We start from the raw sequence: 26,383 nt of genomic DNA, 5'->3' as shown, positions 1-26,383 counted from the left end.
GGAAGTGAGATTGAAGACTCAATCCCATCCACATGCCATGTAGATCTGCGGTCTTGTTGCTAGCCTCCTCTGCAGGGAGGAAGTGAGATTGAAGACTCAATCCCATCCACATGCCATGTAGATCTGCGGTCTTGTTGCTAGCCTCCTCTGCAGGGAGGAAGTGATGCAGGGAATATCCCATAATGTCCACTCAATGACTAAAGGAGAAACACAAAGAAACTGTCATCTTTTTCACTCAATGGTCTCTTTAAATGTAATTATCAAGCTAACATACTATTTAAAGTAATTTCATTTGGTTGTTTTGCTTTTAAACCCGTCAGTTGATCTCGTAAAAAGTCAAGTGAAAGTCGTTTTTGTGAATGATGTTGACCAGCTAGGTAGCTAGCTGCTAGCCACCTGGTGCTAGCCTCCTGCTAGCCGAGGACGAGGTTATTTGTCGTCTGTTCTGTGCTATGCTAACTGCTAAGCTAACTTGGCTAGCTCACTTACTCTGACCACCTAGCATCTCTGGAATTATGTGCCGAACAACTGCATCTTTTTAAAAGGCAAGTTTCGTGTTATTTCCTATTTTCCCAGTTTGCTGGCTAACTTTACAGCACCCATGCTAACCTGGCTAACCCATGCTAACCTGGCTAACCCATGCTAACCTGGCTAACCCATGCTAACCTGGCTAACCCATGCTAACCTGGCTAGCTATCTTCCAACCAGCTAGCGTTAGCCTGCGACGACTTAACTTGCTATCTAGCTAGCCACACTCTAGCTAGTAGCTAGCTGACATGTGAGGCTAACCTAGTCTCAACTACATGGGTTGTGTTTAATCATCTATCTCACGTTGGTTCCACCCAAACCTGTCTGCTTGCTTCAGGTAAGTTAGCTATATACATCTAATGTTAATGCTAACACTATAGCTAATAGCTATCATATGGATGTTGGTTAAATTGACTGTAACCTTTACGTTAAATCTGTTTAGGTTGCCAGTTTATCATTGCTGGACTTATTTTGGACATCCAAAAGTTATTCTATTCTATTAAAACTTATTCTCCAACTATCTACAGAGGTAGTAGCTGGTTAACTTGGTGGTGCAGGTATGTGTGTGGGGTGTTTTGCCTGGACATGTCTTCGCTTAGCTGGTGCTAAGTCACTTGCTAATGATCTGTGGGAACCTGGACGAAAGTGTTTTATCTTAATCATGATCTAGTTTATCTAGTGAATGTGTAGTGTTTACCATGAACAAGCCATAACTCGACCGAGAAAAAGGAAACTAAAGTGAATCAAACCGAGTGGTAATGTTGCAACAGCTGTGAATAATCAAGGGTTTGAGTCACTGATTGATTGATTGATTGATTGATTGATTTTATTTATTTTTAAGACAGGGACAAGGTACAGTAGACATTTACCCTATAGAATAGGGAGAGATGCACTGTACAAGGTTATAGCTAGACAGCTCATTTCCACCCGCAGTCCCTGGGCAAATAAATATACAGTCTTATAATAGTGGGGCAAATAGTACACAGTGGGAAAGTTACATACATAGAAGGAATACAAAAAAGTTATGTAGCAGAGATTTCACTCATTCCTATACCCACATCCCAACCTCCCCAGACCCTTTCTCAAACCCTACGTTAATGATTAGGCTAGTTGTCAAGTATCATGAGTCTATTGTTACCCCACAGAAAACAGGAAGGCCTATATCTCCACTCACATTCAAGGGATGTAGCCGGTAGTTTCCAAATAGAAGTATTAGAAAGTGTGGTGAAACCACCATTCTGCTATTTCATCGCCAAATTACAAATTGACCACATATTTGCAAAACTACTGTAAAGATGTGGGTGACAGACGGATGCTATCATATTCTGCTTATGTTTACAAGATGCTGTGTCTTTCAGCATTGCGGATGTCAAGGTCACCACAGTGGAGTACGAAAAGATGACCCCTTCATCTGGAGTGGCCAATGTATTCTGAGGCAGTGTCTGTGAGTATCTTGTGTACAACCAGTTTCTATAGGAACTGAAAGATTCCTTTGGCGTTTCTAAGCCTTGAGTATAGTATTGTGTAGCTGTGTGTGTGTGTGAAGGAACCAATTCCAGCTTTATGTCAAGTATCTATGGTAACACATGCTGTCTCCTCTAAGTATTTTTGTCTGGGTTTCTATGGCTTAGTGAAAGGTGTAACTATACACACATCACCGGCGGGTGCTGGGTCAAATGTAGATCATATTGTAGAGAGAGTGGAGCCCGCCCACCGATATCACACTGTAGACTTCTTTATTATACAAACAACATTTCGATCATGCGATGTTCGTCAGTACATAATACATGCATAGAGCACTACAATTTCACTCTAATGATCCGCCACTGCATGCCTACAGCTCAGTTGATGGGAATTGTAGTCCTCTGTCCTCCCTCGGTTCAGTTTCATTCTCAACATTGGCATCTTATCATACATGTGCTTCGTTAATGACTTGGAGAAGTCACACTCTCTTGACCCTATACCTTTCTGTCCGACTCTTCCCCTCTCCATCCAAGGGCCAGAGGGCATGTTGAGTCGTCTCACCAGGCCAGAGCAGAGGCGTCTCGGCGGGTCCGACGAGGCCTGAGGGAGGGGGAGGACAGACGGAGGGAGGACCAGAGAGGGAGACATGGGCCAGTGCGTCACCAAGTGTAAGAACCCGACGTCCTCGCTCGGCAGCAAGAGTGGCGACAAGGAGGCCGGCTCCAAGTCCCACCACAAGAAAGGTGCCGGCGCCGGGGGCGGGGGGCACAAGGAGGAGCCCAGCACCCTATGCAGCAAAGCCTCCAGCGAGCTCATGTTCAACGGCACCAAGGCGATGGAGGTCACCGTCGAGACCACGGTGATCCCCGCGGTGATGGGCGACCTGAGGAAAGAAGAGCGTTCGACCGAGGGGGAGGGGCCATCCCTGCTGCGCATCGAGGAGCTCTTCGGCTGCTACAAGGACGACCTGGAGGACGCCATCTTGGAGGAGGGCATGGAGAGGTTCTGCAATGACCTGTGCGTGGACCCCGCAGAGTTCCGCGTGCTGGTCCTCGCCTGGAAGTTTCAGGCTGCCACCATGTGCAAGTTTACAAGGTGAGAGTGAGATGAGACCAGAAAGGGGAAGACGTATAGAAAGAGAACAGCAGAAGTAACAGCAGTCCATACTTGTCATATATCTCATCCAGATACATTTCCTCTGGTCAGTCACATGGTTCAGAGATGGCGGGCGTTATGCGATAACACATTATGACAGACGCATAATGCCTGATTGTTCAGTCTCTTCCCAAATGAAAGATGGACACTGCTGCTCTATACTTGTCTGTCCTAGCTTCCCCTCTTTCCCTGTGTGGTGGCCTGGCCACCCCACCCCCACTCATCTCAGCTTTCAACGGCTCTGCTCACTCACACTCGGTCACTGACAGGTAGGGGGCACACAGGAAATAGATCAGGCCTCTCTGACTCGGCACTCTCCAGTGAGTGTGGCTTATAGTGTGTGGCTAACGGCCACTGTTCATCGCTCCCCCTCGGATGGCTCTGCCTCAGCAGTTCTCTATGTGGAGCCTCTCTAGCAAGCACAGGTCTCTCTCTAGAAACTCATTGTGGATGGCTGCTGTTTGCTCACTGTGACTATTTACACAAGGGGCGCTTTGCAGTAGCGAATGAATAGCATTGCATTGAGGGCATATGACTGTATCTGGCCGGGTTCCCACATTCTGATGTGCGAGCACACATTGTGGCACAGCGACAGGATGTGGTCAAGTTAATCTTAGGAGGTATCTTGCGTTTTCTTTCCTATGTAAGGGGGCCTTATCTTGCTGATCAGATCTAGTCGTTGGATGAGATACTTGACTCACCATAGATTAAACCTGTATATCTCTTGTCTCCCGTACTTTACTTAATAATTCACTTTTCTCAGATAAGATGATAGTGTGAGCTGTGGGCTGACTCAGTCGCCCAGCTCCTCATTGTGGTGGTGGTGAAAAACCGTTCTGAGGTTTACTGCTGACATTATTATGTGTTTCTCTTTCTCTCTCAAGGAAAGAGTTTGTGGAGGGCTGCAGAGCGATCCAGGCCGACAGTCTGGAAGGCATCTGCTCGCGCTTCCCCTGCATGCTTGTGGAGGCCCAGGGCGAGGAGAGCTTCAAGGACCTGTACCGCTTCACCTTCCAGTTCGGCCTGGACGCAGAGGAGGGCCAGCGCTCACTGCAGCGCGACATCGCCATCGCCCTGTGGCGTCTGGTCTTCACCCAGGAGTCGGCCACGATCTTGGAGCGCTGGCTGGACTTCCTGGCGGAGAACCCGTCGGGCGTGCGGGGCATCTCGCGGGACACGTGGAACATGTTCCTGAACTTCACGCAGGCCATCGGGCCGGACCTGAGCAACTACAGCGAGGAAGAGGCGTGGCCCAGCCTCTTTGACACCTTCGTAGAGTGGGAGATGGAGCGTAGGAAAAAGGAGGAGGAGGTGGAGAGGAAGCTGGAGGAGGAGAGGAGATGTACTGGGACCGAGAGCCCTCCCAGCACAGACAGACTCGAAACAGAGGGTGGTCGCGGCTCACAGACCTGGGGGGGCCACTGACAAGGGGACAGGGAATTCTGGGAAAGGAAGGGGAGGATGGGTCCTGATCTATAAGTGAACTGTACATCTGTGAATCATTGGATGAATATTAGTATTACCATACCTTTATCCATTTTCTCTCCTTTCTGTTAGGGTGGGGCTTCTCTCACACCCTGCTTTTTCTGGTTATTGAAAGGGCTCCAAGAACTGTTATATTTTAAGCACTTCTATTTAAGTTATTGTTTTATTATTTTTCTGCAACTTGTTTTGGCAATTTGGCATTTGGTCCATTTTAATCTCCACCTACCCAGCAAAACCTATAAAGTTAGCTCAGTAAAAGCTTGCTTGAAAACCGGGCGACCACCATACCTTTTCCCATGCTCATTTTGACCTGGAAACACTGGTGATATAACCTCTCACTCAAGACAACAGGCTTAATTCACATATAGAAAAACAAGAAGGGAATATATGGACTATTTCATCCGCTAAAGAGGTTCTTGTTATGGTAGCCTGAGCCTTACCTGGTCGGTGTCAGAGAAATCAACATGATAGAAATTATCTATTCAAATTTTGGCATTTGGCATTTTATCCTGTGTGGAGTGTGGCTGAATTTGGTTGCAATTAGGAATGATTTCTGACAATTAAATACCTGATCCCAAGAACTGGCATGTGTTGCCAGTAGATCTGACAGCCAATGGTATTGTACACGATGTGGTCATCATACTTTGGATTCATTAGAGGATACAAATACCTGTTACATTTTTATCTTATTTATCCAAATTGAAATGCTGTGCACACACCAGTCAGTCCTTACAATTTCAAGTTGATTTTGTTGAAAATGACCCTCCCCTCCCTTCTCACCCTGGAGGTATTGAGTGCTTGATATTGAGTGCTTAAGTGCGCAATAGTGTCTTAGCTTATTTTAACAACTAGGGCTTGGTTCAATTTTGATTCCTCTTAGCCTTTACCAGTTACCCCCCCCCTGTTCACACAGATATGAAGGAATAAGGATAGGTGTGAGCCGTATCGGGATAGCCCCTCTGAGTTGCTTCTGTACAGCTTTAACCTATCCAGTCCTTTGAGATTTAAGAGCACTGTCTGGGCTGAGGCTGGGTCTCGGTCGTGTATGGTGCCTGTACCTGGGTTACAGTCAGGACAGGCTACTTTGAGCATTACACAGAGCTTTATCTTGTTTACCTGCAACAACCTTACATCTTTGGAAAGCTATTAACTAGTTCTGTGTGGGCATGTCAAGAATATGTCGGCTGCTGGTGACGGATGTAATGAAATGCACAAAAACCAATGGCCTGCTAAGTTGCCGTACTTGTACAGCTTTGCAAAGAGACATTCATGTCAGCTACACTCTCTTTTAAACCGTGCAGAACTGTCAAATGATCATGAAGGTAACCTATGGTCTGTTTGGGGACAGTGGATGATTGTTAACCAGGTGTGCTGGCTCGCGGTCCAGTGTGGTCAGGGGGTGCCCGTAACCAGGTCTTGCAAGGTTTACATTTACAATGGTTTCATTTCAGATCCCTTTGACCTTTTTTATATAAAAATGCATTGATTTATAATGAATAAAACAGTGTTCAACTTTTGAAAGTGGCCACGAAATGCATCGAGTTTTATTGGTCTTGTTTTGCTGGACCGACTGATTTGTGTACCTGATGCATGCACCTGCTTATACTGCTCCTATTTTAAAAGGAAAATCATTACTCGGCTATATTCATCCTATAAAACAACACTAGATAACACTAGATTATCATTCCTCCAATAAAATAACACTAGATTATTTTAACACTAGATTATCTTATCTAACAGCCAGATGGGAGGTGCACCTCTCGTGGGGTGTGTCTTGAGTCTGAGGAGCTCTAGTGATTGGTGGATGGCTCTCGTGGGGTGTGTCTTGAGTCTGAGGAGCTCTAGTGATTGGTGGAGGGGTGTGTCCTGAGTGAGGAGCTCTAGTGATTGGTGGAGGGGTGTGTCTCGAGTCTGAGGAGCTGTAGTGATTGGTGGAGGGGTGTGTCTTGAGTCTGAGGAGCTCTAGTGATTGGTGGAGGGGTGTGTCTTGAGTCTGAGGAGCTGTAGTGATTGGTGGATGGCTCTTATGGTAACAGCAACAACTGTTATCAACACACAGCTCACATGAGAATCGAACAAACTCACTCGAGTAAGGAAAAACAGCTCAAAAGAGTAAGTACTTTCAACATTAGGTACAATTATTTGAATGTCAGTGTGGTGATGGGGAAATGCAACCATTCGTTAGCCAGCTAAGCTAGCTGGGTAACGTTAGCAAGTGTAGCTAGCGAGCTAATAGCTATCCTCCAGTTGTTCTTATCCAGATGTCACTTGTTAGCTAACGTAGGAGCCAACAGTGGAATAGTGTTGAATACCAAATACGTGTTGAATAAAATAGCAAGCTGCCAGTGTGATACATTCGTCTTTTATGCGGTTGAATGTGTTTCCATTTCTCTGGCCAGGCTAGCTAGCTATGACTTCGGGTAGATCCAGGTCTCTGTTACCAAGGCCAAGATTATATCCTGCTTGCGGGGAAAGAGACATTTAGGTGGGGCAACGAGCAGCAGCTCTCATAGCAGCAGCTGGGTTTTATCTTCTTTTTTTTACCCTAACTTTATGACAGAGAGTGGCTTTTCCTCTTGTCTGCAGAGCTGAATGAAAGCAATATGAGCCCATGAATACATGACTACCTACACCACCTCCTCAAAATGGGGAATTGGACATAAGGTTATTAAAATCAGCACCTCGAAGCTGCAATGGATCAAAAGGTATGCTCCTTTCCAAGGTCCTCTTCTCCCATTTGAGCACAAACGCAAAGCAAGCAAAACTAATGGGGAAGATTTGAACTGAGTATAAGCTCAGTTATATATGGAGCTAAGGATCTGAGCTGGATGCTAAGAATATTACTCAGCCTTGAATACTCAAGTCTTGAGTGATTTTATACCGTCTTCATTGCCAGACATACTTTAGCTTTGATAACTCAAGATGTCCACCCTACCTTTCATGTCTGCGGATATTCGTCTGAATTGCCTCTGCCTATTTAGTTTATTCCCTTCCTCCTCCACCTTTTCTCTGCTCTTTCGGTAGGCTACCCCAGGACCAACTTAACTGTCTCACAGATGCTTGAGACTATGTAAGGAGAAGTGCTCTTTCAATCTCATGTTAAACAGCTTGACCATTTCACTTGTTTCAGTAAATACTTGACCTCAACATGCTTGCCGCTGTCTTGTCGGTTATCTTAACACTGTTTTTAGTAATCACATTGAAAAGACACTATGGTGTTCATTTCATAGGATTTGGTTGAGAATTTACTTTACTTCACATGCGTTTGGATATATTATTTTCTTGGACTGTTACTTCATGGGAGCATGGTAAAGGTCACAGTTCACACTGAATCCAGCAGTCCTCCCACATGTGTCAGGCATGTTTGCACGTTTTGTGGGATGGGATGCATGCTTGCTTGCATTGTTGCTGTTATTGTTATGAACCGAACCAAACTTTCTGAAGTTATGTTAGTGACTAATATCATCGGTGCTCTTTGTCAATGTGCATCATAGGGGGCCTTTAAAAGGGTTCCGTTTTGGGGAATATTTTAATATGAACTCCAAGCCTGGTGCTAGGGTTATATTGCCTCTGTTTAACATAATTTGATGTGCAATCAAACAATCATATAATAATAATAATAATGCACAGCAGCCAAGGCCTATGATTCAGTGTCATTCAAAGCTCACTCACTATTTCTTTCCACAATCAATGACCGTGGAATGATACAGTGTTTTGTGATACAATATCATTCCTGAAAGGGATGGTATCTTTGCTGACGCTGCTTCCTGTTGTGTGTGTGTGTGTGTGTGTTGTGTGTGTGTGTGTGAAGGGGGACCAGAGGTGGCAGGGAGGGAAGCTTGGCTCGGCAGCTGAAGAGAATCTGGATGAATATTTAATTGCCCTCCAGCAGAAAAACAGGTGAAGTGTGAGCCCAGGGCTTCAGGGAGGAGCAGCTCTCGTTACACACGGAGGAGAGACACACTACCTGACGTCAGCGAATAGAAGGCTTTAGCCCCTTTTAAACAGATACCCCCCATATTGCCATTAAGAAGACCCCTCATTATGAAGGCTTAACACTGAACCAAGCTAAGCTGGCATAATGCCGCCCCAGTGTGTGATTTTAAATCGCTGGTTGAGTCACTCAAGCATACTGTGTACAGCAATGATGCCAGTTTAAATAAATCACCACCATAGACTACTCTGTCATTCTCCCTCATAAAATTCAAATGTATAGTCACCAAAATCTTGAAAGCAAATATTTCGTTTGAAATGTTGAATTTATGGATTATCATCAAAAGTCTACATCGTCTGAAGGTATTTTTTTGATTGTCCACACTTCCACACTGTGACTTTCAGGATACTGAAGAGGCTGAAAAAGAAAGACCCTAAGGAGATAGAGTTGGAGCAGTTGGAGCAAGGCTTCTCCATCTATCTGAACGGAGCGAACGCTGAAGTTCACAGACCACCCAGGAGGCCCAACCAGAGGTGTCTCGCCTCTCAAGCGCTCGCCACCAGAACTACGCACACAGCTGGTACGCAGCGTCACCGTGAGACGGACAACCTCTAAAGCAAACACTCGGCTTTAGAACTTGTCATATTACGGATCCATCCATCCACAGTAGCATCCATCTACCAGCCTGATATCCGACAGAATTATCAACTTGTTACACTGAGATCTTCACTCTGACATTGCCTTCAATCTAACTGATTTCCATGGGGATGGGAGATTAGATTTTCCCCTAACCAATCACTAGACACCGACGTATCTGCCTGAATCTAACATAATTTTAAGTCGAAACGCAATTAACACCTCCCTTTTGAATAAATGTTGAAAAAATGCCTTCAAAGCAGAGTGCTGTTCGGTTTTCAAAATAATTGGTACTTTAAATCGCCATTGAACAGCCATTGTTATAGTTCCCCTTTGAGTCTGGTGCACAGCTTGACAACGCTCCACAACAGCAACAACGACGTTAGTCCCGCGCGTGGTGCTGATTGGCTAATCATTAGAACCCGCGTCGCTCATTGGACCGATCGTCTTTTACTCTGAGCAACCGCCGTTTCATGTAACGATGCTAGACCAAGAATCAGTTGACTTCGGTGGAGCGGGCGGGTTTGAAGGTCTGGATCCCAAGCTACCCATCTCCAATATCAGATAGCCTTTAATGCTAAGCAATTCCAGGCTTGAATCGTGGGTCTCACTATCCCTTTGGCAACACCAGCCCACGCCCTTACTTACACTTAGCATGTCAGTCCATAGACCGGTGCTCACAGCCGCCAATAATGATAGTGACAGTCTGAGTCATAACTGGCAGCCATGTTTTCTCACTGTGCGCCATCTGCGTCTGCCGTGCGTCCTCGTCCTCCTCTGAGGGACGATTTCTGCCATTTCACACCGGTGTTGGCGCTCTGACTCATCCCTCTAGATGCTTCCAGAAGAGACAGAGCGCAGCTAGCCGAGGAGGGCGTCAGAGATCTGGAGCCGGCCCGTGGAAGGAGGAGTCACACCGCCCCGGGGAAAGTCCAGAGGAAAGAATGGGTCCAGGTAGAGCTGGTCTAGTCCGCACGCACGCAGAGATAACTTGACGAGCGGCTGGAACGTCAGAATGCAGTCTTGTGTATGAATGAACGTCCCGTTTCTCCGCTGTGTTAAACCCCCGTGCAGAATTCCCTCAGTATCCGAACAGAAGTGGGACCTTGTTTGCGAGCGGCTCCGGAAAAGCGCTACTCTGAGGATTTCGAGGCGTACGAGAGCGCAGACATGGAGGTACGGTACGGCAGCCGGCGGCAAAACAACGCTCACCAGGTGGCGGTGCGTGGGTGGCCTTTGGCACTCATTGGAATGAATGGGTGTCTTGTATTGTTATGTGTCAGTTGCAGCTGTCTGGGTGAATTAGCATCTCTCTCTCTCTCTCTCTCTCTCTCTCTCTCCCTCTCTCGCCCCCTCATTCCCCCCTCTTTCTAGAGGTCTAGCCCGCGCTCCCCTCGCAGTCCCCGCTCCCCCCGAGACCCCTGTAAGGCGCCGCACTCCTTCGTCCCCCGGGGGGGCCAGGCCGAACCTGAACACGGCGAGCGGGTCCTGCTCAACATCGACGAGGTCAAGGTGAGCGGAGAGGAGAGGTTTTCTCCCAGCGTTAGAGGGAGCAGAGAGAGGGGGGCAGTTGTGGCCTCGCTGTGGTGATGGCTCTACCATGACGTGATGCAGTAAGTCACTGTCACGGAGATTCAGTCAGAGGGGGGAGTACATTTTTATCGCCAGTCACATAGTCGATGCTGTTTCTTAGAGTGACATGCATAAATCAAAGCATACTTAACTGCGAGTGTGTGTGTGTTGTGTTCGTGTGTGTGTGTGTGTGTGTGTGTGTGTGACGTACTGTAACTCCTGTAAACACGCACGTTCGGTGTCCCTAGGCGTTGCGGCGGAGCCTGGAGGTGTGCATGCGCAGGAGCAGCAGGGGGTCGGAGGGGGAGGAGTCAGACGAGGAGTGGGTGGAGGAGCAGATCGAGAGAGACGAGAGCACAGAGAGCCTGGAGGAGCTGGGTCTGCCACCCTCCTCCACCAAGACCTCCTCCTCCGGCTGCCCCCGGCCCGCCGGCTCCATGGGCCGTCCTGTGGACCCTGCTGACCTCATAGTGCTGGACTTTGGACCCTCTCTTAAAGGTACCAGCCGCCCACCACACTGCTCTGGTCATGCTATGGACCTACTTGACTTCAGGGGTGTGTCTCAATTGTGTAACGTAGCCTCCTTTCAACTCCTGTATCATCCGCAAGGATATGAGGAAATCGGGAAGGTGATAGCAATATGGTAGATGAATAGAGGCAAAAAGTCAAATGAAGTCATATATTGTATATTCTGGTTATCACTTTTCTGATGTTGCAGGGCGTAAGATTGAGCGTTCGCTGTCCGCTAAGAGAAAAGACAACGTGGAGGCCTATGTACCCACCAAGCCTATGTTGGTCAAGAGCAAAACTCTAGACCGGCCGCCCTCGAAGGAGAGCAGGGATTCTCAGAGTAAGTTTGATTTATGAGCATAGAATAGAATGTCTGTATTTTCATGCAAATAACAGAAAAGTATATAATAGCCCCCCCTTTCTTTGTCTCATACACTCTCTTTCTTTCTTTCTTTCTTTCTTTCTTTCTTTCTTTCTTTCTTTCTTTCTTTCTTTCTTTCTTTCTTTCTTTCTTTCTTTCTCTCTCTCACTCACTCACTCACTCACTCACTCACTCACTCACTCACTCACTCACTCACTCACTCACTCACTCACTCACTCACTCACTCACTCACTCACTCACTCACTCACTCACTCACTCACTCACTCACTCACTCACTCACTCACTCACTCACTCACTCACACTCTCTCTCTCTCTCTCTCTCTCCCCTCCTCCTCCTCCCAGGGTCAATGAGTCGTGTAGAGAACCCCCTGTCTGCAGCCAGGAAGGCGTCCCGTGAGGAGAGGGACCCGGAGGAGACAGCGTTCCAGGTCCTCCAGGCCCTCCAGAGAGAGAACAGCCCCCTGCCGAGCCCTGAACCCAGGACCTGCAGCCGCAACACGGTCGGGACCCAACACCCTCCTGCATACATGCTGTTCTGTCACGATGTCAATTATCTTTCACTAAGACCTACTCTCTCGCTCTGCTCCCTGCTGTAGCTCATTGCAGCTGTACAATATTTCCTTCTGCCGTATTTTGGATTTATCTTAATCTAAACTGGGATTAAGTGCGTATATCCTCTTTTGAGTCGTCTGATTCGTTTTTACCCTCCACAGTCGAGGGGTCACCAGATGCTGAACGGCGCTGTGCGAGACGATGACATGGACAAAGACGAGACGGGGGTGACCAGGGCCATGCAGAGAATCACCCTCATGGGCCAAAGGTATTTCAAAATGACAGAAAATACAATACGTGTTTACACCTTTGTATTGTAGGTTGCAGATTGCAGCCAAATACAATGACATTGAATCCATGGACGCCGCCATGTTGTAGACGTAGATAAAGGGCTCATTCTAAGGTTAGAAAAATGCAAATGAAACAATTCTTATTGTCATGGGATTATACACTAATTCAAACATACTTATGAAATTATATTCAATTTCTGCCAAATCTGTTTATTTTATTTTCACCACTAGATGTCGCCAAAAACGACACGCTGCACCTTTAAGCCTCCTCCTCGTACACCAAGTTCAACATTACATTATAGTTATTTAGCAGACGCTTTTATTCAAAGCGACTAACAATAACTGAATTTAACGTAGGAAAAGCCAGTGTACTACTACTTGCCAGAACTCACAAGTGCATCTTCTTTCTAAAACAAGTAACTAAGAGAATAATCTAGTGCTGAAGGCAAAGTGCAAGAATAGCAATCTAAAATACTACAGGTGCTTAAGAGGGAGGATCGTTGTAGTACTTCTTGAAGAAATTAGTTTTGAGCCTGCAACAAAAGATGACGTCGGTGGGCAGTTTGTTCCACCACTGGGGGCCAGGACAGGAATAGTCCTCCAACCGGACTGCAACAACCCTCGTCTTATTACTTAGGCCCATCGTACTAGTGAGGGGACACCTCACCAAATCAACAGGCTTAGTATACCACAAAGCCATACCGGTCATTTTAGGATCATGTTACCTAATCAGACGAAACAAAACCAAGTGGTCACGATGTGAGCAACACCGTCAGGAAATTTCGAAAGGCTCTCTTACCTCTAGGGTTGCTGACATCGTATCCTCGCCTCCCCTCTTGCATGTCCAGGAATTAGACATCCTTGCCGACAACGCCATTAATTTGGAAGAAACTCAGTGTTCACTCTTTGTGGCTTCAGGTATAAAATTGTCTTTATTTCCATGTCTGTCTGAATCTCTCTGAGGAGTTCTTAAATGTAGTGCACATTTATACAGCAGCACAAACAAGAGTCACATCTGTGCAGCACTTATCAAAAGGTGAATAATAGTGGGTACAATTAATCAAGGCCACATATTTCTCAGGACATGATATGAATGGTGCATTGAGTCACCATCTTGATTTGTTTCATTTCAAATCCACTGTGGTGATGTACAGAGCCAAAAGGATAAACTGTGTCAATGCCCAAATATTTATGAACTTTACATTTTCAGTCTTTAAACTTCGACAAGCCAAAGTCAGACTAACAATGGCTGATAACCCTAGAATTGATGATGTCATCATTACGTTCAGGCAACAGCAGAATCTCCTGAAGGCGCTGGAGAAGCTGGAGGACGACACTAACCTCCCCATCCCTCAGACGGTTAAGACGGAGAATAGCCAGCCACCGGTGAGTCTTCATGAGGACAGATGTCCACAGCCCTTCTGAGAGTGACCATGTGCTAACGATTAAGGCTGGGTTTAAAAAATCGATTCTGAATCAAATGATTCAGAATTGATTCATGAATCCCAAAATTGATCTTTTATTTAATGAATAAATGAATAAATTAAGGAATGAATAGTTCATTAATTCATTCAATGATTTATTCATTCATTTATTTTTGGAAATCAGTATCGATACCCAGCCCTAGTATTGATGTGTTGCATAACTTGGCAGTCATGTAATTAAGGTTACAGCAAAAAAAAAACTGTAACACTAACCGAATCGATATTGAATCGAATCGAATTGAATCGTGATAATCGATTCTGAACCTTGTGAATCGGAATCGAATCTATTCTTGAAATTCGAATCGATACCCAGCCCTACTAACGATTACACACAGACAATTGATTTGTCACTGTCATTGAGAGACTCGTAGCCCAAACAAACTTGACATTCTGTCGTCACGGCAGAGGAGGCGGTCTTCGGCAGAGGTGACGCCCACCCTGTACGTCACCATGGAGATCCTGTCTAACTGGGGGAACGGCAGACAGGTGGGTTTGACGGAGATGCAGTTCTTCTGCCAGAAGAACAGGAAGCTGTACGTTTCGCCCCACGATCTGGACATCAGGAACGCAGATTACCCCGGGAACCTGGGAGCACTGGTCAACGGGAAAGCCAAGGTCGGTCTACACTATCCAACCTCTGAAGCTTTTGTTTATGTATGCATATTGACGTAGTGGATTTTCTTGCGTAATATCTGGCATTTTTAGTGACTTATTTTGGGGGGGGAAGGTGGGATTTTCTTTCTGCACTGTTGACTAGATCTTGTTTCCATGTTGCGCGTTTCTCTGATTGGCAGACCATTAAGGAACGTCACATGTGGACGTGTCCGTTCCACCCTCCCATCCAGCTGTACTTCATCATCAGAAACTCGGAGCGCGCTCCGGACTTTGGAATATCCCGGATCAAAATCTGGAATTACAACCGGAGCCTCAGTGTAAGAACCCACCATGTAATCAATCTGAGAGGGGATTTACGGTGTGCTTGATATAAAGACATTATAGAAGATTATCCCATACATTTTAATCTGGTATAGTAAACACTGCTTAAATAATAGTAGGATATCTGTCACATTTTTACATACAGCATCTGCCTTTCATAGGTCACGGCTATTCATTGTTTGGTTAATGAACCGCCTGTCAGAAGCTTGTAACAGTCTCTTAAATCCAGCCTGGCTAGTCCAGTCTCTCTGCTGGGCGGCCATATTGGTTCACCTCAGGGATGCGCTACGCTAGCACGCTTCTTTAAGCAAGTGGCTGTGTGAGCCGCCAACTCCAAATGTGGAACAGTGAGAGATTAGCCTGCAGGGGATTAGCTTTAGCGGAAGCTTGGGGGGGTGCTGCTCCCTCCTCACCCACACACACACACACATACACACACACTCACACTGAAACTCACAAAGGAGACACGGCAGAGAGACCAAACGACCAGGGGTCTGTCTCTCGGGACTGGACCCGTATAGGAATATTCTAAACAAAATCACTGTGGATATCATCACGGTCGGTTTATGCTGCTGTGCTTGGAGAGGTAAGACGCTGTGCCGTGGAGTTGAGAGGTCAGAGAACTAGCCACTGTGGTTTGATACTAGCTGGAGGATTGAGGAGATTTGACTTTGGTTTTAGCCGTCCTCCATGTCCACGTGTCTGTGAGCACGCTACTTACCGTTGGCGTGTACACTTGACTTTGAAAACCTGTTAACGGAGACACATTTGAAACATTTCCAACAGAAAATGTAGTATTCCACATGTATAGTTAGCCCACGGGGAATACTACATTTTCTGTTGGAGCTACGTCGACGTTTTTGACACCAGACTATTATGAATATTCTGGTCCAGAATATTGACCGGCTTTAGGGCCTGGAATAGCAGTGTGGTTCTTTCTCAGGACCCGACCCCACTTGGGCTCAGCCCATATATATATATATGTATATATACCCCACCCCCTGTATATAAACCCCACCCCTTTCACATGTTTGGAGTTGCACCTGAAGAAGGCCCCGTTGGCCGAAACGTTGTGCTGTATTTAATCACTTTGGGTGCTTTTTGAAGACCCCTCTCTTCTCTGTTCCTCAGGACCTGGATGTTGGCGCGCGTCATGTGAGGCTGTACCTCAACAGCACGCTGGTGTTCGAGGGGGAGCTGGAGAAAGGCTGCGGCAACCAGGTGTTTGACTACAGCACCGCTATCGACCTCCAGGCGGCGCTGCATGTCCCCGAGTCCTTCTCCCCCAGCCCCGGGTCCTCGGGCCACAGTCTGAGGGGCGCCAGCCCGCAGCGCCACGATGATGGGAGGGGCTCGGAGGAGGGCGGCGGCCAACCTGACCCCGACTGCAGACTGACAGAGGGGCGGGGCCTGGTTACAGTGGACATGCAGGACAGAGCGCTCCCACCCATCGCCCCCAACCCCGCCTCCGCCTTCCGCCCGGCGACTCGGACCCCCCTCGACCTCGCCGTCTCAGACGAAGCCCTCTCTCTCGGTAAGCGCCCGGAGCACGCGGCGGTGCCGGCGGCGCCCATGGAGCGGACGGTCACGACGCAGCCGTCCTCCTCCAGGACTCCCCAGTGGCTCCAGCCCCCCAGCAGGGCGGCCCCGGAGGGCTGCGAGGCCGGCAGGGAGAGGGAGAGGCCCCTGTGGCTGGTCCCCCAGCAGTCTGCCGAGCCCAAACCGCCCTCCGCTCCGCCCCAGTCCTCCTCTTCCTCCTCCTCCTCCTCCTCGGTGCTGCCGGACATGTCCTGTAACCCCGGGCGGGTGTGTAGGGGGACGGAGCGGAGCCTGGAGGCCGACCCCCTGGACCTGGGCTCCGACCCCCTGGACCTGGGCCCCGACCTGCTGGACGAGCTGTGCGAGCAGCGCCAGGCCCAGGAGAGGCCCGTCAGCGGGCGCAGGAGCTCGGCCCGGAACGGCGCCGGTAGGCCGTCTGAGGAGCCGCACCGCGGGGGTCCCGGGCTGGCCTGCCCCGGTAGGTAACCTGAGGGGCCCGGCGCTCAACCAGCTGTTAGTTTTGTCCATGACCCGATTCCAAAACCTGGATTATTGGATTATTGCCCGTAAATAAATTGTAGCCTATACATTTTCTGTTATTAATGTTATTAATAACAGTTATTAACGCTGCATAAATTTTTATAATATTATTTATTAATATTACAATATTCGAACTCTCAAATTTAGGTTTGAACTTCTTTTAAAAAAAGATATTCCTTTTTTTTATTTTTTTTGACAGCCCTAAATAAAGTGCGAATCCCCCCCTCTTGAATTTGAATTAATAGTAATCTGTGTGTGTGTGTGTGTGCGTGCGTGTGCATGTGTGTGTGTGTGTGTGTGTGTGTGTGCGCCTGCGTGTGTGTGTGTGTCTCTCAGAGGATCCCGTGTGGTTGGGGGGCTGCAGGCCCCAGCGCCCCCCGAGGGAGCGTCTCCACAGCGAGCAGGACGACTCCCTCATGGAGTCCTGGGACTCCCTCACCAAGTTCAACCAGTGCCAGCGCGGGCGCATCTCCAACATGGGCTTCGAGGGGGACATCTTCGACGAGTTCCTCCAACGCCAGGGACGAGCAGCCGCCGCCATCGCCTCCGCCGCCCCCCCTAGCCCCGCCCCCACCCCGCGGGGCGCCGCGCCGGACGACCCCGAGGACGACGCGTCGGCCGAGCCGGAGCGGGAGGAGGAGTTTGAGATCCCGGTCCTCCCGCGGGGGCAGCGTCTGGTCATCAGCGTGCTGTCCACCTGGGGCGACCGCCACTACGTGGGCCTCAACGGCCTGGAGGTGTTCAGCTCCAGCGGCGAGCCCCTGACGCCCGCGCGCATCTGCGCCGACCCGCCCGACATCAACGTGCTGCCGGCCTACGGGAAGGACCCGCGCGTGGTCGCCAACCTGATCGACGGCTTCAACCGCACGCAGGACGACATGCACCTCTGGCTGGCCCCCTTCACCCCCGGGAGGAACCACGTCATCTTCCTGGACTTCGGCGCCCCCTGTCAGGTGGCCATGATCCGCGTGTGGAACTACAACAAGTCGCGCATCCACTCCTTCAGGGGGGTGAAGGAGGTGGAGATGGTGCTGGATGGGAGGTGCATCTTCAGGGGGGAGATCGCCAAGGCGTCTGGGACCCTGTCTGGAGGTAGGACGGGGGGGGGGGGGGGGGGTATTAGAGAAAGCTAGTCAGCTGTAGTGTGGTAGACCTTACCTTAGCTGTTCTCCTGCTGATTTGCACATTCAGAGAACGGCTTATTGATTAGCTTGTCTTGTCTTGCGGGGGAGTAGCTGAATAAATTAACTGTTAAGCTGGAACCCTGCTGACACAATGCTGAACGACATCAACCACACGAAAACCCACCTGCTATCAGTATTTTGTTGCTCTTGATAAAACAAAACTTAACCTGTTTTTTGTTTTTTTTAGTCAACCGGAGATCGACCGGCTTCTCCTGTCATTTATTTAAGATCATATTGAGAAAAGCCGTGATCCTGTAGCTACGGTAGCATATCTCCACAGTACGTTATCCCTCCCTCCCTCCCTCCCTCCCTCCCTCCCTCCCTCTCAGGGCTGGAGCAGTTCGGCGACACCATCCTGTTCACCACCGACGACGACATCCTGGAGGCCATGTCCCGCTACGACGCCACCTTCCGGGGGGAGGCGGAGGACCCCGAGGCGCTGGTCTGCCAGGAGGAGCTCCAGAGGCCGCGCACGGCCGACGGCGAGGGCGAGGAGAGACCCTTCACCCAGGCCGGCTTCAGAGAGGAGGACCTGACGGTGAGTAGCTACTGGGGGGCCGCGCTCAGCCCGCTGGGGGGGGGGGGGGGGGGGCACTCGCTGTGGGGGAGATGTTGAGACGTCGTGCGATGAATTGCTTCTGGTGAATCTTTTTTTTGAGTCGATGAGATTTTTAGAGCAAATTGGTGTTTTTCAGCTGAAACTCAATCTCAGTCCGACGACGTCTGAGGAGAGCATGGAGCAGATCCCTGGGATGTACAGTGGGAAGTGTGAGTACTAGTTTGAGTAGTTATTTATTTACAAAAACAACATTATTTGGATTATAATGTTGATGCATATTCTTGTAGTTTAGACCAGCACACGCTGACTCTGACCCATCTAATCGATCTCTCTCTCTCTCTCCCCCCTCACTCTCTCTGTCTGTCTGTCTCTCTCTCTCTCCCCCTCACTCTGTCTGTCTCTCTCTCTCCCCTCACTCTCTGTCTGTCTCTCTCTCTCTCTCTCTCCCCCTCACTGTCTGTCTGTCTCTCTCTCTCTCTCTCTCTCCCCCCCTCACTCTGTCTGTCTCTCTCTCTCCCCTCACTCTCTGTCTGTCTCTCTCTCTCTCTCTCTCCCCCTCACTGTCTGTCTGTCTCTCTCCCTCTCTCTCCTTCTCTCTCTCTCCCTCTGTCTCTCCCTCTCTCCCCCCCTCACTCTCTCTGTCTGTCTGTCTCTCTCTCCCCCCCTCACTGTCTGTCTGTCTCTCTCCCTCTCTCTCCTTCTCTCTCTCTCCCTCTCTCTCTCTCTCTCTCTCTCTCTCTCCCCCCCCAGGTCTCAGGCTGGAGCTGAGTGTGACGTGGGGGGACTCTCACTACCTGGGTGTGACGGGGCTGGAGGTGGTGGGGAAGGAGGGGGAGAGTCTTCCTCTGGACCTGACCATGGTAGCGGCCTCGCCCCGCGACCTCAACGAGCTGCCCGAGTACGGACAGGACCGCCGCACCCTCGACAAGTCAGTGTGACCCCTCTCTGTGCCTCTGCCACCCTTAGACCGTTCCTTAAACGCCACGGTAGTCTCTCCCCCCCTCATCTCTCTCTCATCAGCCTATGAAGTGTGTCACATGTCTCCCCAGACTCATAGACGGCCACAACATCACCACTGAGGACCATCACATGTGGCTCATCCCCTTCGCCCGCGGAGAGCAGCACACCCTGGCGGTGACCTTCGACACGATCCAGACCGTAGCCGGACTACGCATCTGGAACTACAACAAGTCCCCAGAGGACTCGTACAGAGGGGTGAGAGACGTACAAGATGGCGGAGTTGTAGGAGGCTTAATGCATAGCGTGGAATTACTCAGCTAATTGTGTCCATCGTTGTTCTTTAGCATTGCTAACATGCTAACTAAATACCAAAGGCACGGGGGTGTGGGTTTCTGTGTAGATGCATCAACAGGGATCTAGATGGTTTTAGTCCCTTGATGGGGTAAAGGTTTACTTACAGAATAACATTTCACACCCATAATCATAAGAAAGAAGAGAGGTCTGCGCACTGTTTCAAACGCTCCCAAAGCGTTGGTGTTGCACCTGAAGAAGGCCACGCCGGCCGAAACATACTTTAATAAATCGCCTTGGGAGCTTTTGAAACAGTGTGCAGATGATACCTCTCTTCTTTCATCAGTTGTATTCATGGTCGAGCACCTGTCACTTTTCTCTCTTGGATGTGCGTGCGTTTTCCCGCCACGCCCATAATCTGAACCGCTCGCACGGCGCTCCTCCGCAGGTGAAGGTGATCCACGTGTACATGGACGATGTGGCCGTCTCTCCCCCAGAGGGCTTCCTCATCAGGAAGGGACCGGGGAACTGTCACTTTGACTTCGCACAGGAAATCCTCTTCATTGACTTCCTGCCTGCTGACTCGGGCGACCTCAACAGCAAGACCGCCGAGGACTCTGTCAGCTTACTCAAGTAAGGGCCGAAACTAGGTGGGGATACTTCCCACAATGTCTAAATAGTAAATGGACTGCACTTATATAGCGCTTTTCCACCTTAGCGGCACTCAAAGCGCTTTACAATGGCCTCTCATTCACCCATTCACACACACATTCACACACCAATGGCGGTAGCTGCCATGCAAGGTGCTAACCTGCTCTAGGAGCAATTTGGGGTTAGGTGTCTTGCTCAAGGACACTTCGACATGTGGACAGTCAGAGCTGGGATTCGAACCGCTGACCCTTCGATCATTGAACGACCCGCTCTACCAACTGAGCTACAGCCGCCCCAGTACAGACCACCCATAGGGCGGGGCAGTCCAATGTGAAATATGTCGTTTTATGTATTTTAATGGTTACAGAGTGATGTTAAACCGTGTGTTTACTTATAGCAGAGGAGGCTTTAAAAGACAGGAGCAGGCCAGTATGGACTACGAAGCTCCCATCATGCCTTGCGGATGTATCCTTTCTCAACTTTCTCACATTCCACTTGCATGTACTAACAGGATACAACCCAATGAATAGATATGATGATGTTTTGGGTAGAAATGACACCTTCACTTTTCACAGAAGGAATTAAGTATTGGACAGTTGGCAAAAAAGGGGTCAGCCACTGTTATTATACAATGATTTATACGGGTCACTAAGGTCACTAATACACTTGCCTGTCGCCTTTTATTTGCATCGTGAGTTAGTCATGCACATTGTCCTCCAGGTGTCTCTCTCTCTCTCTCTCTCTCTCTCTCTTCCTTAACCCTGTACCTGCCAGTCATCTTCCAGCTGCAGCTGCTGACCACCTGGGGTGACCCCTACTACATCGGCCTCAACGGCCTGGAGTTCTACGACCAGAACGACCAGAAGATCCCCCTCAGTGACAACAGTATCCTCCCTGCTGTGTGAACCCTAAACCAAGCACACCTCTGTTCCTCCAGCGCCAACACTTCCCCTCCTCCTAGTCTGACTCCACGGATGTAGGTTTTGGCAATAAACCTTGTCATTCGTTGTCACACTGCCCAATCAGAGGCGAGACTGGCGACGCAAATTAATCTGATTCGAGCCGAGAGATTCTCCCGGCACCAATCAGATTCGATCCAGACTATTTTGCAAGAGCACCGTCGCTGCGTCCGGGGCTGGCTCCGCCCAAGACGACTGTGATTGGTTTAAAGAAATACTGCGTTTTTTCCCCCCCTATTGCAGAATGGTAATATGTCCAGCCGGACCTGTCTCCGGCGCTGACACAGCGTAAACGAGGTGTGGAGGTCTGGCTATGAGAGACTACCCTTCTCCTAACACTCTCTGATCCTTTGGGTTCAATTACCACCCAAATCTCAAACCAGAAACCAACGGTTCTCTGACGGGGCCCTCTAGTGGAGGGGGACTGGAATGGCTGCTGGCTATACAGTGAGCCTCTGAGCCCAAAAGAGGCGCTGGGGGCCCACGTCTGGCTACCCAAACCTGCTGCCGCTAGTCGTCTGTTCTGCCGTGTCCGACCCTTGACCCGGCTGCCGTCAGACATCGCTGCGTTCCCGGACAGCGTGAACGTGCTGGAGAGCGTTAGCGGCGATGTGCGGACCCCAGACAAGATGGTGGACGGCGTGAACAGCACCCACGATGGCAGGCACATGTGGCTAGCACCAGTGCTACCTGGACTGGTAAGGAGCTGTGTGTGCGTGTGCGTGTGCGCGTGTGTCTGTGTGTGTGTGTGTGTGTGTGTGCCCGCGTGTGCGTGCGTGTGTGAAAGAGAGACTGGGAAAATGCTTCCACTGATCAGTTGTGCGTGCATATTTATGAGTGAGAAGCCCCTGCAAATATGCAAATCTAGATCTCTACAGGGTTTGATGTTGCCTTTCGATTGGTCCTGCCCAGGTGAATCGTGTGTATGTCATATTCGACCAGCCGGTCACTGTGTCCATGATCAAACTGTGGAACTACTCTAAGACACCCCAGAGAGGCGTGAAGGAGTTTGGGGTAAGCCTGCCCTCTCCCCCTTAACATAGTCTTAACACCATCATGCTTACAGACTTGTATGATGGAAGATCGTACGCTGACGCTCTGTGTAGTTAATATCCACCGTGTGTGCGCGCGTGTGCGCGCGCGCGTGTGTGTTCCTCTAGCTGCTAGTGGACGACCTCCTGGTGTACAACGGCATCTTGGACAGCGTGAGCCTGGCGGCGAGGGGCATCCTACCCACCTGTGACCCCGTGGTGCCCTACCACACCGTCCTCTTCACCGACAGCGCCCGCATCGCCCACCGCGAGAGGAACACCGTCATCAGGTACGCCGGGGCGCGGCTGACGCTGGGGCGCGGCCGCTTAAAGCAATACATCGCGATATTTGGACCTTTACAAACATGTCTGGTGCTAATTCTCCAATTAGATTTACTAAAAGTAAGCTGAATCGTCCAAACAGTCTACTCAGAAAGATAATACATTGACTTGAATCTTTTAAAACTCGTGCCCCCGGGACGCAGCATCCAGTCGAAGTGCGCATGCGCAACGTTGTGCTTAAACAACACAGTAGTAGCTAACTATTCCGGCGTCTATGGATATCACACGTTTTTTAGCTCAATTATATCATGGCGGAGGTGAGAAAACAGAAGCAAAACATCACGGAGGAAGCCAGAAAAAGAAAAGGACAATCTGATAACGTTACGACAGTGTACTTACTCGCAGAGCCTGTGGGGGCGCAGTTCCGAGAAAACTGGAGAAAACGCTATGTACTGCTTTAAGTTCACCCCTCCTACAATCGACTCAACGGGCCGTTTGGCTGAACGAGCGGCGATGCCGATAGGCCCTGCCACCTGTCCATCAGAATCCACGCATGTGCGGATAGGCTCTGCTGCTTCACCATTGGCTTGCGCACACGCCCTTTTCATATTACGACTGGAACTTCCATGACATGTCAACTGTGAAAAGGATAGATTGACCTATTGGATCTATTGATAGGTTGAATCAGTGGGCAAACAGCAATGCCTTGTGGGTTCATGAGTCGTCTATATCTGGTTGAGTTTATGTTCAACGGAGGTGTGCTCTCTCCACTCCAGCCCTCGGGGTAGCAGACGCCAGACACTGTGAGTAACAAGGTCCCTGTAGCCAGTGTGTCAGCTCCCCCTTGTGGTTAGTCCTTGTTATAGCAGGTTCAACCCAGCCATCGTGTGTCCCACACCTCCATCCACCCCGCAGGTTGGCTTGTGAAACCCAGTCCAACTAACCCCCCCCCCCCCCCCCCTAGTCTCCTCACCCCTCCCCTCTCGTCTACCATCGTTGTAGGACTCCAGTCCTGGACCCACTGGCTTCAACACTTTGTCTTCACTCAGTCCTCCATTTTGTGTCCACCACTGCTGAGCATGGTCCAGCTTGCCGTTAGAGAGGACAGATACACGGAGACTTAACTGCCACTGACGTCTTTCCTTCACCCTACTTGTATTGCAGCAATTACGTGGAGGACCAGGACGTGAAGATGACCAATGAGAATCAAATAGTCCATCACAACAGGAAGAAGCCAACAGCTGATCCAGGTAATTAATTAACACTCCTCAGCCTGGTTATTTGAGTTTTGTGTGGCTCTTGTAATCGGTAAAAACAACAACTACAGGTCTTCAGAAAGCATACTCACTTTCAACCATCTTCTTCAATAGTCCAGGCGTTTTGTGAGAAAAAAAAGGGTGAACCTTATATATAATATAATGACTGGCCTATAATGAAAACCTATGAATGTCCCCATCATGCAGCTCTCCGGCCTAAAACCTGCATGACGGACGCAGGGCGGCTGGGAAAGAGGAGGTACTGACCCACCGACTGAGGGATGGTCCGGTCCGACGGGCTCAGAGATGAAGCCACTACTAGTGAACACTGTTCGTATGGGGGGGAGAGTTGGGGGAGTGGGTGGACTGACCCCAGCTGCTCCAAATCACTCAGGCGGCTGTTGATGCCAAGCCCTGACCCCTCCCTCCACCAGGCCCTGACCTGCCCCTGCCCCTCCCTCCACCAGGCCCTGACCTGCCCCTGCCCCTCCCTCCACCAGGCCCTGACCTGCCCCTGCCCCTCCCTCCACCAGGCCCTGACCTGCCCCTGCCTCCACCAGGCCCTGACCTGAGGGGGAAGTGCATCTCAGTGACCCTCCGTGGGTGTCGGGGTCCTCGCTGAGGAGAGGACAGAGCTTGTACAAAACACTGCACCCACAGGATCCACCCAACACTTCCTGGTTGGACTGTTCCCGTTCTCCTGTGTAGATGACCTCAGATGATTAGACTGTTCCTGTGTTGTAGCTCCTGTAGTGATGGTCGTTCTTCCCACCGTGTCAGGGGTCAGGGGTCAACCTACTTTTACAGGGATGCTAGCGGTCCTGTCCGGGCCTCATCCTACTGGTCTCTATGGCTGCTCCTCGTCATGTTATTGTGCTGCATATTTACGCTGCTCACGGTGTCCAGATACTCAGAGGCCCAATAGACATGATTTAGACACTTCATCGTTTATAAATCGAGTCGTACTGATGAAGTAGGCCAGCAGGCGATATTTCACAGCCCCGGTGTGCACCACCAAATCTGAACGCTATGCAGTTAGAGACACCATTTTCTCCAGTCTGATTGACTCAGTCTAATGGTTTTTCTGGGAGCGTGTTTTGGAAAATGGAGTCTGAACCTTTGGAAGATTTATACATTGAAGAGGAGCAGTTGGATCCATTAAGCTGAGTCAGACAGTTCAGGTAACATTATACATGATATTTTAGTCTTAGTAACGTTAATGTTTTTTTGCTCAGCTCCAGGTTAAGACCTGTTTGCTAATGAAGTGACCTTTATTGAAGTTGATATGGAAATTAGTTTTGACACGCCCCTTTATTTAAATATTTCCAATATGGAAATTGTATTGCTAAGACCCACATGGGCTGGTTTAGTTAAGAGTCGCCTACGATTATACAGAAACACCTTATATGCAAATACTAATAATATACCTCAAAAAAGGGAATAATATACATTTTCAAAAGAGATAGATACTCCTACCTTGAATGTTTGAGTATATATAACTGATGTTGTAAGAACTATACCCAGTAGTATTTTGTTGCATGGATAAGCCATCCCAGTTGTGGCTTTAAAAAGTTAAACTCGTGTTTTTAAGAGAATTTGCTGCTTCGCTGAGCCACAATATAGGCTATTTCATACTATATACTGCAAACCCTTCTATATGTCAAAGGGAATTACATGGTTTTTGAAATGCAGTTTTATGTATTTGATTTAAGTGTCGGTAAAGTAGACTTCACACTGGACCTCAGCCCTGCTTCGAGTGGGGGTGTCTGTCACTGTTCGTGTGACAAACTGTGAAAATATTTTGATTATTTTTTTAAAAGTTGCACAATTAAGTGTATATTATTTTATTGTAGGTATATTTGATTAAATAAAACGAAAGTTTCTTTTAACAAAAAGTGATTGTTTCTTTTGACAGCATTAATATGATACAGCGTTGAGATGAGCCATCTGCTGTGGCCTAGATCTTGTTTTGTCCTTACATGACCTGCAGGTAAATTAGTCAGTTTAACCACCTGCTCTCCTTTCTCTGCCTCTTTGCAAACACTCAGCAACCAAACTGGAACAGCTTTCGAACAGCAAAGATATTTAAAAACATGCCATCTTAACTTTCCATGAAAAATGTATCTGACAAAAACAGACCAAGAAACCCTTCAGCTCCATAAATATCGCCTGAGACATTTTAATGCAGAACCTGCAGTATGAT

At 49.0% G+C, this 26,383-nt stretch overlaps 2 protein-coding genes across 3 annotated transcripts; both read left to right on the top strand.

The window, feature by feature from the left end:
- Nucleotides 1–1,891: 1,891 nt before the first annotated feature.
- Nucleotides 1,892–6,077, top strand: dcun1d3 (defective in cullin neddylation 1 domain containing 3). Its single transcript, XM_084459696.1, has 3 exons — nucleotides 1,892–1,972; nucleotides 2,526–3,087; nucleotides 4,032–6,077. Exons 2-3 carry the CDS (start codon nucleotides 2,639–2,641, stop codon nucleotides 4,570–4,572), a joined length of 990 nt encoding a protein of 329 aa, XP_084315822.1. The 5' UTR covers nucleotides 1,892–1,972; nucleotides 2,526–2,638; the 3' UTR covers nucleotides 4,573–6,077.
- A 598-nt stretch (nucleotides 6,078–6,675) lies between these two features.
- katnip (katanin interacting protein) lies at nucleotides 6,676–26,017 on the top strand. Of its 2 annotated transcripts, none has more exons than XM_084459758.1 (28): nucleotides 6,676–6,744; nucleotides 7,219–7,337; nucleotides 8,444–8,532; nucleotides 8,971–9,146; nucleotides 10,038–10,156; nucleotides 10,277–10,378; nucleotides 10,577–10,714; nucleotides 11,023–11,272; nucleotides 11,493–11,624; nucleotides 12,009–12,166; nucleotides 12,380–12,486; nucleotides 13,798–13,894; nucleotides 14,398–14,607; nucleotides 14,787–14,924; nucleotides 16,060–16,945; nucleotides 17,344–18,099; nucleotides 18,521–18,729; nucleotides 18,887–18,959; nucleotides 19,501–19,678; nucleotides 19,800–19,965; nucleotides 20,450–20,634; nucleotides 21,053–21,117; nucleotides 21,427–21,537; nucleotides 22,170–22,309; nucleotides 22,524–22,625; nucleotides 22,772–22,932; nucleotides 24,089–24,174; nucleotides 24,388–26,017. In XM_084459758.1, the coding sequence occupies exons 2-28, from the start codon at nucleotides 7,326–7,328 to the stop codon at nucleotides 24,444–24,446; spliced, it is 4,905 nt and encodes a 1,634-aa protein (XP_084315884.1). In that variant the 5' UTR covers nucleotides 6,676–6,744; nucleotides 7,219–7,325; the 3' UTR covers nucleotides 24,447–26,017. The 2 variants fall into 2 exon arrangements, with proteins under 2 accessions (XP_084315884.1, XP_084315883.1); XM_084459757.1 differs by having other exon boundaries at nucleotides 21,050–21,117.
- Nucleotides 26,018–26,383: the final 366 nt, after the last annotated feature.

Source organism: Borostomias antarcticus (assembly GCF_949987555.1).
Source record: "Borostomias antarcticus genome assembly, chromosome: 29".
Classification (NCBI taxonomy): domain Eukaryota; kingdom Metazoa; phylum Chordata; class Actinopteri; order Stomiiformes; family Stomiidae; genus Borostomias; species Borostomias antarcticus.
The sequence above is the reverse complement of the archived record's forward strand: the minus strand, read 5'-3'. Positions and strand labels throughout refer to the sequence as shown.

What these genes read in the sequence shown, in the direction of transcription:
- katnip (XM_084459757.1), top strand. An exon ending in CAGAGGACTCGTACAGAGGG is followed by an intron (nt 19,966 to 20,449) that starts GTGAGAGACGTA and finishes GCTCCTCCGCAG; the next exon opens with GTGAAGGTGATCCACGTGTA. An exon ending in CACCAGTGCTACCTGGACTG is followed by an intron (nt 22,310 to 22,523) that starts GTAAGGAGCTGT and finishes GGTCCTGCCCAG; the next exon opens with GTGAATCGTGTGTATGTCAT.
- dcun1d3 (XM_084459696.1), top strand. Translation starts at nt 2,639, where the DNA reads ATGGGCCAGTGCGTCACCAAGTGTAAGAACCCGACGTCCTCGCTCGGC. An exon ending in ACCATGTGCAAGTTTACAAG is followed by an intron (nt 3,088 to 4,031) that starts GTGAGAGTGAGA and finishes TTCTCTCTCAAG; the next exon opens with GAAAGAGTTTGTGGAGGGCT.